This window comes from Sinocyclocheilus rhinocerous, unplaced genomic scaffold (genome assembly GCF_001515625.1).
Source record: "Sinocyclocheilus rhinocerous isolate Xijiao unplaced genomic scaffold, SAMN03320098_v1.1 scaffold1758, whole genome shotgun sequence".
NCBI classification, from domain to species: domain Eukaryota; kingdom Metazoa; phylum Chordata; class Actinopteri; order Cypriniformes; family Cyprinidae; genus Sinocyclocheilus; species Sinocyclocheilus rhinocerous.
The window spans coordinates 394,229-407,968 of record NW_015631050.1 but is presented as its reverse complement, the minus strand read 5'-3'; the positions used below and the strand labels follow the sequence as shown (position 1 = coordinate 407,968).

The following is a 13,740-nucleotide window of genomic DNA, read 5'->3' as shown; positions in this document are numbered from 1 at the left end:
GTGATGCAGCTTATAGTTAGTTTCTCTCCAACATTATACAAATAATTACAATGTCATTTGCCATAAAAGAGCGGCCGACATGGCACACCTGAACAAAGCTTCCAGGAACCATGGGTTTGAAGTTCTACACATGGTGAGCAGTTGTTTCAGATTATCAGCTCTCATCCAGTGGCACAAGGCTCTACCACAGAGACTAAAAGGTCAGAGGTGGAGGAGGGTGGTCTCATTCTGTATACCCACACCCAATGGAGGCAAGAGAAATACACACAAACTGCCTCTTAATAAATGTTTTCCTCTTGCCAATCAAAACACACAGTATCTCCTGGTCTTCTAAATCCTATGTGTGATCTATCCACCAGGCGCAGACATGTGAACCAGATTCCAGCTGAGCAGCGTTTGACTGCTCCACAATTCAGGATTCTACATTCATTTTTCCCACTGATCTGCCTCTGACAGTGGCGTAAGACCCTGGGACACAGCAACACGTCTGCACCTGTGTGTGTGATTGAGAGCAAGAATGAAGAGAAGGAGAGTTTGGGAAACCCTAGATGTCCAAATCTCAGGATTACCAGCCAGCCTGTCCCCGCAAATCAGCAATAATGTAAGCTAATCAGTCTTTTAGCAAGTGACTCACTGGATGGAGACAACCAGTGCCATCTGCATTGTGTTAGGTCTCCATTGCTACACCATCAGTCTCACACACACACACACTCAAACACATAACCTACATATGAGCACCCACAGCTGTCTGCCTATTTTAGTCTGGATTTTGACAGCACTATATCTCTCCCACCAAGATCCCCCATAACAATCCCTGACGCCTTCACCAGAACAATAGCCAGCAGCTTACATAAACCTTTTAAACTTAGAAAGCACTCAGGCTCAAGAATAGCGCAGCCATTCTGGCGCAATCCCCTGCCACACGGTAAGCCCAGAGAGGACGGACAGAGTTAACAAAATCAACGTTGACTTTAACAATCCTAGATGCCTGATTTGAGTCTATGTGCGTGGATGCTCAAAGTTTCAGTTACATTTTATAAAGCGGATAGATTTGATTCTAAATTCTGATTGGATGAACCATGTTTAAAGCCATTGTAAAACATGCATATACACTCACCTGTGGCTGCACATCAGTTGAATTCTATTAATGCACCAAGTTGCTTTGTTGTTTGTCCAACAGTCCACAGTAAGGCTAATGAACTACGTTAATTGATTGAACAATTATTTCTTCTTCTCATTACTATAATAATTAAAATACATTTCAATTAATAATAATTAAATTCTTTAATTTATTCTTTAATTTATTAATTAACATTCTTCTTTAATTTAAATTTTTTTATTTCTAATATAATAATTTAATAATAATAATGAGAAGAATTAATCCACCAATTAATATAGTTCATATTGTTGGTTAATTTAATTTAATTTGTAATTGGCCAAAAATGTAAATTACTGTAATATCTTTCCGGCTAATCACTTTAGAATGTTTAATTGCTATAGATTTACAGTGATCAAAATGAGCAAAACAAAAGCTGTGATGAATGTGACCATGCGCACACCTTCATAAACTCGCTTTATCTCTCCACCTGTCTCATTGTCTCTTAACATACCCAGTTTAGGCTTACACTATCATCATTACTATTTAAATAGTACATATGACCTGCAATTAAAATTCTCAGCCCCACTCAAACATGCAAAAAAATAAGAAATCAGGAAGGGGGCCAACACTTTTTCACACCACTGTACACCTGCACATCTCCACATTCATTCACTGTCTCCTACCATGGGACAGTTGGAACCTTGACAGATTGGAATGAGAAGTGAATATGTCATAGTCATTGCTATGTGAAACAATTCCGTGCGCAGGGATTGATGGAAACATCCACATGGCTGACTCAGAAAACCCACATTAGCCCTATCCAGCACTGCAACAACTGCTGGAGAATGCATGCACACACACACACACACACACACACACACCAGTACCATATTTACCCACAGTTCTCATCCTTCGCCTTATAGTTAGTATATCTGTGCCTGTGTTAACTGTAATTTATTTACCATTACTACACCACTGCTCACTGATGCTAAATGAATGTAGCTATATTCAGATATTTTAGTTATTTAAAAATGTTTACATGCATATGCATTATTAGATTGTCCTATAATTCGCTAAGGCACCATGCCTGCATGTTCCACTATATCCAACTGGCACAGGACTTGAGAAGACAAATTATATTTGTTGAAAATAAGGAGTGGTTGTGAAACAGAATATTTCCTCCAGTCATCACTTTGCAATGCACAAGGTCAGAGAGATGGTAGTAGAATCATGGTTTAACTTGTACAGCTCCTAAGGCTGCTGAAGAATCCTGTCAAGTGTATGGCATGGAGGCAGTGTAGTCTTACACCCTTGAGATCTCTAACACACATTCCCTCTGGGCTGCTACAACACTGATATTTAGTGGTTTGTTTATTAAATAAATGACAGAAGTTGTCTTGCGGGTAGAACGTTTAAACTTGTATGCATGCACTAATACCATTTTATGAACAGGAACCAAACACCGTCCTACAGTAATCATTTTCTGTTTAACCATAAGTTTTTATTATATAGGATATGTACAAACATTTATATATGGATATGTACAAGAATAACTTTTAGATTAGTTTCGTTGTTGTTGTCATCTAACAAAGTCATTTTGAAATTACTTGTCTGATACATTACAATGTTACGTGAGGGCCATAGCAGTTCACTGGTTCTATGCAAACTAATTGGGCAATATGAAACTAGAGTCGGTGCATACCTGAGGAATTAACACTCATGACCGTGTAATCGCCTTTGCTTTTGAAGTCACACTGCATTTTATTTCTAGTGCTATGCACAGGTGGCATAGATTCAGAGTGACATAAAACAAAGGGGAAGCACTGTATCCATTTTGTCTTTGTCCTCTGGCTTCTTTCAACAGGAATAATTTTCTTTCTTTCGTTCTTTCTTTCTTTCTTTGGTGAATGCTAACATCTTCAGGAGCACAATTTAGTTGCTACTGCCATCTATAGGACAACAGACGTACGTTGTCTGAGAAGTTAATAAAAACTACGCAATGAATTCTTAATATGCATAACCTTTAAATATTATGCAATATTTTTTACAAACTATATGCTTATAAATATATTACCAAAAACCATTTGTTTGTTTAAGTCAATCGTTTTCATTTGAGGTCTGAAATATTGTGTCCAAAAATTGCCATGGTAACAATAGTTTTGGCCAAAATACTATCGTTAAAACAATTATTCTTGCTTCTCTAAAATAATTATGAATTAATTTGGGAACACTTTTTTTTTTTGAACATTTTAAACAGATTTCAGGATTTTAATTTGAATTGGTATTATTGTTTTATTTGACAGATTTAGTAAATACAACTCAGTTTTGTTGTTTTTAACTTTGGGTTTTATATTTATTGTGGTAACTAAGGTGAAAAAATTCATTAAAATAATGTTAGAAGAGCTGCGTTCTCAGTGGACTATTATTTTGAAATAGTGAACGTCAGGTGATCATAGGGGAACGTGATTGCTCGCAGTAGTAACACACGCACATATCAATACGCGTCATTAAATATACAGTTGATTCATTAGTTTGTTTATCGCTCGTCCTGGAATGGCGGAACAGATCACGAGAGAAGATGCGTTGACACGGGAGGGCTACAGACATGCGTGTCACATTATGCTGTACGGAGACTCAAGTGCCAAACTCTTCGGGAAAATCCCAATCAAACATATAGTACTGGTAAGGAAGAGTGCACTTACTGTGACCTGCACATCTATTTACCTATTTGAAGAGTGCGACTGCGACTGGTGCACTATATTAAAGCAGCAAGTTAAAAATAAAATGCAAATGAACGCCCTGAACCTGAATTCAGATTACTGTCATTCAGATGCAGATGCGTTTTGATGGCTTGCTGGGTTTTCCAGGGGGGTGAGTTCATCTTTCAGCACGGAAAAAATACGTAAATAATCTTGAAAAGAATTTAAAGTTGTTCATAAATGAACAGGCTTTATTCATGGAGGCTGTATTTTATTTTATAATCTATAGATTGGTGAACCCATCTAAGGAGACGCTGGAGGCGGGGCTTAGTAGAGAACTACACGAAGAGGTGGGCGTGGCTGTGCCTGTGGGCGTGGACAATCACGTGTCCTCTTGCCTTTCTCCATCTAGCCCTAGGCTCAGCACGCACTTCTACATCAAGAAGATGACAGAGTCAGAGCTGAAAGAGATAGAGAGAGCAGCTGTAGCTGCAGCCACAGACCATGGTTTAGAGGTTAAAGCTCTTGTCTATTCTTTTCTTGTGTGCGTAAATATACTGCAACTTTCTTCTCTGTCTTCAGGTATTAGGTATGATCAGAGTGCCGCTCTACTTCCTGAAGAATGGAGGTGGTCTCCCCTATTTCCTGTCCCACTCGTTCATCAGTAACTCTCGGGCCCAGCTGCTCTCTGCCCTGCAGCACTGTAGGCTGCTGTCCCAGGGGGAGCTGGAGAAGGCTGTGAGACAGGCTGAGCAGATGAGATGCACAAACAGTGGTGATCCACACTGACATCAGTTTACACAGCGGTGCATTTTCACCCCTGGGCCACAGCTACATCACCCCCCCCCATTGACAGTAGAAACTCCCTCTTGTCCTCACCCTACCCCCAGTTCCTGATTCAGCCATGTGTACTCTCTGTAGATATCCTGTGTCTCAGAGGATCAGACCTGTTTAACAGGGCCTTAACTGTTTATCATAAATTTACTAACAATTACTGACTCTAAATTCACTTAATGGTATTATTTTTACTTTATGTCAGTATTTCCTGTTCTGCTGTACTAGTGCATCATTAGAGCACATAAACACAACTCTGGGATGTTGCAATAATTATTCCTCATAACAATTTAATTTGTTATTAATATGAACACATATAATTTGCATTTGCAAATGAATAATATATTATTTATGTACAAGTGCATAAGAGACTTGTAAGCCATTTGTTTATGAGAGTTAGATATTTGCAAGAGAAATTGTGCATGCTGGTTTGACTAATAAACAGCAGTCTGCATATTAGCATCAAATTTGTATCAAAGCTGAGGTATGAACACACATGCAGTACTTAGAATGACCACAGAGTTGCACTACCAGGCTGCCTCTGTTACAAGCCAGTCTTTATCGCCATTTGTAGTTTAAAGCTACAGTGTGTAATTTCTGGGCCACTTGCTTCACTGAACAGAATTGTAAAAATAATGATTTTTTTTTTTTTAAACATTCCCTTATCTGCCATTGGTTAGTAAACCGACAGTCCCACCCCAAACTCAGGCCATTGGTTGCACCAGTGTTGCATAGAGCTACAGTGTTTACGCTTTTTGGAGAACTTTATGAGTGGCTTATTGTCTTACATTACCTTTAAATTAGTTTTACATGATGTTACCATTTAGAAAACTTTCATAACACCCATCAATAATGAAATGAGAGTGCAGTTCACTTTAACTCTTATTTCAGCTTCCCCTTTCTTGTAGGAAACAGTTCCAGAGAATTCATGACTTTCAGTAACTGCATTACTCAGAGGTCTTTCTATGACATGTCTAGCTCATATTATGGATTTTACTCATTTTCAGTAATTCACTGTTCTAATGATTACTGTGTAGCAGTTTCTTGTAGCCCAAAACTTTGCTGCCTGTTTTGTTAAAAGTAGTACTTCACTGCTGGCAAGATGGGGTTTTAATAAAAGTTGACTGTCTATGCAGTAGAAATGCAATTTTTAAAAAAGTACTGTAAAATCTATAGTTTTCACAAAAGCCCTGGAGCTGTCAAAAGTCCACCGGATTACATCTTTTGCTGACAAATAAACGGGGATATCTTGGTGCAAGTAACACTGAAAAATTCTGTTCATATTCTACCGACACTGTAACAATACAACGCTAGTTGAAAATTGGCAAACTGACGCTTTAAGCATTTTATTCTGTTTTATTCTGTTTTTTTTTTTTTCTGTTGTACGTATGTACTATGCCCTATATTCTGGAAAGCATACAGCTAAGAGTCTTTAGATACATATATAAATGTAAGGGGTCTAAATGTGTGAGACCAGTCTACTAGTGAAAATATTTCTAGTTTGCATTTTCCCATTTAATTTTCAAACTTTTTATTACAAACTATATTAATATATATTGTAGTGAACTGAAAAATAATCCTAGTATTGGTTTGTTCTTCTTTTGCTTTAATGGCAGCAGCACTCAAATTTCATGCACTCTACAGGACAGGTATGTGTGAAACCTGATCATCATGTTCTCTAGATTTGAAAGTGATCCAAAGAACAATTTGAGCTTCAGTTGAAGCAGAAACATCTGTACAAAGAGTCACATGCTGCAATGTCACCAATTTGCTTAAATATTAAAATAATTCCTATTTGTTCAGTTTTCTAGTTGAAAATGTTTCACATGAACTTCCTCTTGATTTCCAGGTTAAAAAACTGATTTTGAATCTCAGCTTTTACAGTGTGGTTTCAGACTTTGAACCCCATGATCAATGCACACATGCCTATGTGGTCTATTTATGTCACTGCTACATTCTACAGTCCATCAGCATCTCTGAACAGCAGCTTTGTTGATGTGTTCATCAGACCACAGCAGGTGAAATCAGCTTTGTAATCACCACTCAGTGTTCATTTGCATCGCTGCATGTGCAGTTTGGAGTGTGTGAGCCTATGAGTACGCGTATGAAGCCAGAGACATGAAGTAGGTCAAAGCTGTGAGGACTGACTGACCAAGTGGAAACTGAACTGTCCCTGGGGAGGACAGGCCGGGGTAGTAAGGGCTGATGCGGGAAGAGGGGCAAGTGTAGACCAATGGTATCAGAGGCAGCACCGACAATAAACTGCTTATATGTTTGCTACCTGCCGGACCCTATAAATCGCTTCTCGTATTGCACAAATCTGACAACGTGCTCTAAATGTTCATGTCACATTGATGTCCAAGTCACATTATGGCTTCCCCACAGCCACCCCCACAGTGGAGTCGCCTTTCCAAGCACTCATGGGTGGGGTGATGGTTCCCGTAGACCATTCGTTGCCACAAGGGAACTGGAGCATGTGCAACAACCCTTGTCACAGCTATTATATCCATGATTTTGTAAGTCCTTACTGACCAACTACACACATATAGGCTATATATATTGTTTATGCTCACTGGACGCAGATACGGTTTCATTATATGTGCACTCTGTTTAATAGTGCTGCCGGTGAACTGAATTTCTCTTTAGGGATCAATAATCATCAATATTTTTATATCTGGTGAGATTGGGCGGCACTGCAGCTGTAGATGTTTTGCTCAGCTGTGTGTGTTTCTGTCTGGTTTTATGTGTAAATATATATTGTGTGTGTTTGTTTCACATTATAGGATTTAGGGGGCTTAATTTCTCTATTTGTCACATCCTGAGGATTTTACAGTGAGAGAAAGAGAGCGAACACAGGCTTAACACAAGAGAGGAAGGAAACAAGTACAGGAAAGATGGGAGAGGTGAAGGGGTTGAACTTCTCTTTGCACCTTACAAAACTCTGGACAGGCATTTTACTGTACAGTCAGCCAGAAATATTTAATTATTTATTAGATATTAAACCACAAAATTAAAACGATTACATTGCTACATTTACATTTCATTACTTTACTCATTTTAGATGTTAAAGGGATAGTTAACCCAAAAATAGAAATTCTGTCATCATTTACTCACCCTCATGTCATTCCAAAACCATGACTTACTTACTTACTTTCTCACAAAAGAAGATATTTTGAGGAATTGTTTATACAATGGAAGTCAATCTGAACTGTTACTAACATTCTTCAAAACGACAGGAAGGAAAACCATACAGGTTTGCAACAACACGAGGGTGAGTAAATGATGACAGAATTTTCATATTTGGGTGATCTATCCCATAAGGTCTTCTCATTTACAAAACTATATTTGTTTTCATGCATATGCAAATGACGCCGGTATTTTTACATAACGATGAAAAATATAACTGCCTCTTCTAAATTCATTAGCCAAGCATATTGATGTTTCAACAACAATTTTAAAGGGGTCATATGATGCGATTTCAATTTTTTCTTTCTCTTTGGAGTGTTACAAGCTCTTGGTGCATAAAGAAGATCTGTAAAGTTGCAAAGACTAAAGTCTCAAATCCAAAGAGTTATTCTTTATAAAAGTTAAGAGTCAACCACGCCTACCTAAAACGGCTCGTTCTAACACGCCCCCACATGTCTACGTCACGATGTGCGAAGATTTGCATAACACCGCCCAAATGTTCACACAAAGAAAGAAGGAGTAACTTTTATTCTCGCTGTAGTATTGTTGCCGCCTCCTGATCCTGGTAGAGTAGACTACAGTGCCGGCTGTTCTGACTCACAGACTGTAAGTACGTTTTCATTTTAAGGATTTGCCACTGATGATTCGATTCAAACGCCAGTTTTGAGCAGTGTAGAGTAGCGTTTGTTGTTTGTCATTTCTCGATCACAAATGCAGACATGGTTTTATGTTTATGCGGCGCGAAGCAATGCAGCGCGTAAAAAGACAGTATAAGTCATTATAATCCGTAATTATGTCCCCACTGGATGCAACAAAAGCCTCATTTGTAATAGGTTTTATTGGTTTTGTCTCGTCCTGCTGGGAGATGGCATCACAGTATGGTGAGGGGCGTAACATTTCCGTCACACGCATGAGGTATTCGGCCAATCACAACGCACTGGATAGCTGGCCAATCAGAGCACACCTCGCTTTTCAGACCGAAGAGCTTTGTAAAAATCGACGCTTTTCAGAAAGGCGGGGCATAGAGGAGAAACAATAATGTACAGTATGTGGAAAATAATGTGTTTTTTTAACCTTAAACGCATAAACACATTTCATTACACCAAATACACCAAATAATGTTCTTTTTAGCAACATCATATGACCCCTTTAATAATTCTGGCACATTGACAAGTCACAACCCACACACAAACACTTCTCAGTATCCTTTTAGCATCTGAAGCTGTTGCTGTCACGAGTCTGTGACTGAGTAAATTGGCGGTTTTGTGGGCACCATTTCCTGTGAGAACTCATCTGAAAACTCTTATTGTGTGCATAACAATTATGGATCTAATGAGCTACACGAATGTTTGCACATGCATTGCATACTAGATGTGACAGGTCATTAGCACCTGAGCAACAGTCCGTTCACAAAGAACATGTTGCGTCTAAAAGCAAAGGCGCAGCGGTGGAAAGAAAAATAACGTTTTTAAAAGTTGAACGGTCTGCCTATGTAAACGGTCTATGTTTTTTTTTATAGAGAAACATAACGCAGTGGAACGGAAAAAACACGTTCTGTGTGAACCGGCCATTACGTGCCAGCAGGTGTGTGTGTGTGTGTGTGTGTAGTCGGCCATTGTTTGTTTATCGGCCAGATTTTGCTATTACCTATTCAATCCCTTTTGGATTGGCATTAGTATCAGTTTTATAGCTCATCTGCAAGAACATTAAATAGATTCATGACTGTACATTAATCTTGAATGTGTGTGTGTGTGTGTGTGTGTGTGTGTGTGTGCGCGCAGAGAAAGGGGGGCTGGTAGTCCGCGAGCACAATGCAAGGTCATAAGAGAAGCATTTCATGGCCACAGAGAGGGAATATTAGGAATGAGAGATGGAGCAAAACGGGAGGGGGAAATGTCTAAGAGAGAACAAGACAGCATATTCATATCCATCTCTGTATTTATAGTAAGCCTGTGGGGAGGGGGGCGGAGGGGGCGTGGCTTCGGTTGTGCCATTCTCTCTGATTGCCTGAGAGCAGAGGAGACAGAGAGAGGCATGCGCGCGTGTGTGTGTGTGTGAACCAAAGAAGGGGCGCTGTTTTCTAGCATGCATGCTTGTGTGTGTGTGTGCGTGTGCGTGCGTGTATGTTTCCAACTTATTTTGAATGCTCTCCCTGAGAGAGAGAGAGTCATGTGTGTAGAGTGTCAGAGGGGGTGAAATCAAACTGGCTGCGTGAAATCTGTGTGACTCGAACACAGTTTTCTCTGTGTCCAGCGAGAGGGAAAGAGAGAGACAGAACCTATTAGAATGAGGTAAGACTGGGTTTTCTTTATTATTTATGACTATAAATTCACTGTGCAGTCCTCTCAGCATGACCGGTTGTATGTTTATGTGTTCTCACTCCACCTCCTCCTCACACACGCAGTGGAGGCTCACTGACATGTTTGTGTGCGTATGACAGCGAGCATTTCTTAGATGCATGCGTTATGCTTTCAATAGGATGAGTGTGTGCGCGTGTTTTTGGCAGATGCGTCCATCACGTCCACGCATAGACTGCGTGCTTTTGCATACATGACTGATTGTGCGCATGAATACCACAAAGCGAGAGAAAGCCGCTAACTGACGGGCTGCTTCCTCTTTCAGTGTGTCTCAGCATTGATTGTTATCAGGCTGTTCGTCCCACCTCTTTGCTTCATTCTTCCACCTCAACACCTCCCCTCTCACCTCCTCTACCTCTGTGGTGTTGTCATTTGGCGGAGGGTTTCCCTCTGTGTCTCTCTCTCTCTTCCTCTTGCACAATCTCCTCCCTTTCATTTTCACACTTCTAATCACCCTTAAAGGAACAGTATAGGTTGAAATTAAAATTTTGTCCTTGTTTACTCTTCCTCATGTCCTTCCAAACCTGTATGAGTTGTCTGTCTTCTGTCTAACATAAAAGGAGGTGTTTGGTAGAGTGTTCACGCTGCTCCTTTCCATACAATGAAAGTGAATGGTTGTCAGGCTTTAAAGGCAGAGTAAGTGATTTTTCAAAAACACTTTAGAAAACTGATTCGGGCCGAATCGCAAAACAAACTTGTAGCCAATCAGCAATAAGGGGTGTGTCTACTCGTGATGTGGAGGAGAGCGCGTTCAGTGCATGGGACAGACATTAGCCGAGCCGAGCGACAGAAAGATAGAGATGGCGATTTGTGTCAGCACGGCATAAATAGAACCCGGCAGCAGTTTTCTGTCGGGGATTTGTTGCGCTGCTCCGCTCACGTCCGTAGACACGGTGTAACATTGGTTTTGCTTTGTTTCACAGAACTAATCGTTGCCTGGGTTGTGGGCGTTTTTTTTTTTGGTGATTTCAAATATCAACATTGGCTACCAGAAATCCCTTACTCTGCCTTTAAGTAAGAGAAAAAAAGTAGTCAATTTGCACAATATTCCTAGTCATCTGAAGTCATACTATAACTATGTGAGTAATAAACCTGCATTTATTTTGATCTTTGAAAAAAATCTTCCCCTCTACCTCTCAGATCTCTTTAATGGGATTTAAATATTCAAATATGAAATACACATTCAGAAAATACATGTTCAGTAAATAAATATTCAATTTTACATATTCAAATTTATTGTCACAAGTGGTTATAAGACACGCTAGATCCAAATAAATTTTGCATCACTGACATTAAACCTACATGAACATGAATGAGATTTAATAGGAGGAATTGACCCAAAAATTCTGTCATCATTTACTCACCATCATGTCATTCCAGACCTGTATGACTTTCTTCTGTGGAACACAAAAGAAGATTTTTTGATCATTGTCAGTTGTCGATACAATGAAAGTCAATGGGGTCCAAACCAAGACTGGATGGGCATTGCATGGGCCAAATAAGCACTGAGACATTTTTCAAAATATTTTATTTTGTGTTCCACAGAAGACAGCATGTCATACAGGTTTGGAACAACATGAGGTTCAACATGAGTAAATGATAACAGAAGTATAATGAATTAATTTTCATTTTAAGAGTTAAATACTTACATTTCAGTCTGCTGCTCACAACAAAAGGAATGTATGGCTTAGAAGACTTGAAATGATGGTCATATGGACCACTTGTGGTGTCATTTTTGCAGCTTGACAGTTTCTGGTCATCATTCACTTTCATTTTATGGAAAAGAGAAGTGTCATCACTCTGCTAAACTTCTACATTTGTGTTCCAATTAATAAAATAATTAAACAGGTTCAGAACAACGTGTATGAGGAAACAATAACAGATTTGTCATTTTTGGGTGAACTAGCCTTTGAAAAGGCAGATATGGGGCAGCTGGGATAGATGCTCCATTGAAAGAGGTATTGAAGGGTAGATGTATGAGTCAGAGGGAAAACTTGGCAGATAAGCAGGGATGAAACGCAGGAGAGGAGAGATGTGCTCCTGATACCCACAGAGCACGTCACAATGTCAGACTTCAGGGGAAGTGCAGGAAAGACTACAGTGACTCAAGCTGCTTAATATGGGATTAGAGTGTGTGTGTGTGTGTGTGTGTGTGTGAGAGAGAGAGTGTGTCTATGTCTGTGTTTGTTTTCATGTACACAAGCAGAAAAGGCGCAACAGTGCAGGAAAGGGAATCGTGAATATCAGATGAGCAGTCTCATCTCAGCATGACCTCTACTCAGCTCCTATTTACTGCTCTGAGCTGTCCCTCAAAGCTCTCGCTATCTCTTAAAAATGTTATAGCTCAGAAGTTGCTCTTTCCTAGCTTATGTGTGAGTTAAGGAAAATCTCAGTAATGTTAGTAAAGACATTTTAGAATGATTTCTGAAGGATCATGTGACACTGAAGACTGGAGTAATGGTTGCTGAAAATTCAGCTTTGCCATGACAGAAATAAGTTACATTTTAAAATATAATCAAATAGAAATCAGTTATCTTAAATTGTAATAATATTTCACAATATTACTCAAATTAATGCAGCCATTAATCAAATAAATGCAGCCTTTTGTAAGCATAAGAGACATACGGACCCTAACCATTTGAACGGTAGTGTAGACATTGTTGAGATCTCTTCTGAATCTCTGAGTGAGATTACTGTACCCATTCCTCGGGAGCAAAATCTGAGACACAGGAGACTTAATCACAATGCTGACTAGGAAAACCTTTGAGATAATTCAAAGATCTCATCTGATGTTTCATATTGGCAGCCATCAGAGCAAAGCATATCTTAATTAACTTATTAGTTTCAGGCAATATTTGCAGAAATGCATTTTTCCATGGTCCATAACATACATGTTCAGAATTGTGCTCACTTTAATGGCTCTTGGTGCAATTGTGATGTTATTTCATTATTTATTGTAGGTAATGAACATTAGCAACAAGATTTGTGGACAGACACACATCTGAAGCTGAAAATTAGATCAGGGTTGCAATAGGCTAACGGTTTCACGGATGTGGTATGCATTATCAATGGTCACATCACATGAGTTTTTATACTGTTGTGTAGGTAGTGATGTTGTGGTTTACTGTTGTATAATTTGACGAGTCTGTGTGTTTCCATTTTGAATGACATTTGATGTTATGGGTGTGTTGCACTTAATAGTGTGACTTCAGTATTGTATTGGCATTTTGTCAGGAAAGAGTGTGTGGGTGCTGGTGGGAAATATACATTGTTTTAGCTGTGATTTGCAACTTTAGTACCGTTCAAAAGGTCAGTAATTGTTTTTTTTGTTTGAAAGAAGTTAATAGACTGTTTCAGCAAGGATGCATTAAAGGGGTCATATGATGCAATTTCAATTTTTCCTTTCTCAGTGTTACAAGCTCTTGGTGCATAAAGAAGATCTGTAAAGTTGCAAAGACTAAAGTCTCAAATCCAAAGAGATATTCTTTATAAAAGTTAAGAGTCAACCACGCCTACCTAAAATGGCTCGTTCTAACACGCCCCCACATGTCTACGTCACTGTGTG

At 39.2% G+C, this 13,740-nt stretch overlaps 2 protein-coding genes across 5 annotated transcripts in view; both read left to right on the top strand.

The window, feature by feature from the left end:
• The first annotated feature begins 3,548 nt into the window (after positions 1–3,548).
• On the top strand, positions 3,549–6,013 carry LOC107741343 (U8 snoRNA-decapping enzyme-like). Its single transcript, XM_016554054.1, has 4 exons — positions 3,549–3,781; positions 3,930–3,970; positions 4,088–4,313; positions 4,381–6,013. Exons 1-4 carry the CDS (start codon positions 3,653–3,655, stop codon positions 4,585–4,587), a joined length of 603 nt encoding a protein of 200 aa, XP_016409540.1. The 5' UTR covers positions 3,549–3,652; the 3' UTR covers positions 4,588–6,013.
• Positions 6,014–7,031: 1,018 nt separating this feature from the next.
• The window catches only part of LOC107741320 (SLIT-ROBO Rho GTPase-activating protein 3-like), a 35,088-nt gene continuing 28,379 nt past the window's right edge, over positions 7,032–13,740 (top strand). For 3 of the 4 annotated variants that reach the window (XM_016554022.1, XM_016554021.1, XM_016554015.1), the window contains exon 1: positions 9,871–10,109. The gene's annotated coding sequence lies outside the window, so the exon portion shown is untranslated. Of the gene's footprint in view, positions 7,149–9,870; positions 10,110–13,740 lie in introns of those variants that run through there. The other variant, XM_016554020.1, reaches the window with a different exon arrangement.

Bases quoted from the DNA above. Each gene is read 5' to 3' on its own strand.
- LOC107741343 (XM_016554054.1), top strand. From the start codon at position 3,653: ATGGCGGAACAGATCACGAGAGAAGATGCGTTGACACGGGAGGGCTAC. The intron at 3,782-3,929 runs GTAAGGAAGAGT...ACTGTCATTCAG, and splicing joins CAATCAAACATATAGTACTG to ATGCAGATGCGTTTTGATGG. The intron at 3,971-4,087 runs GTGAGTTCATCT...TATAATCTATAG, and splicing joins TTGCTGGGTTTTCCAGGGGG to ATTGGTGAACCCATCTAAGG.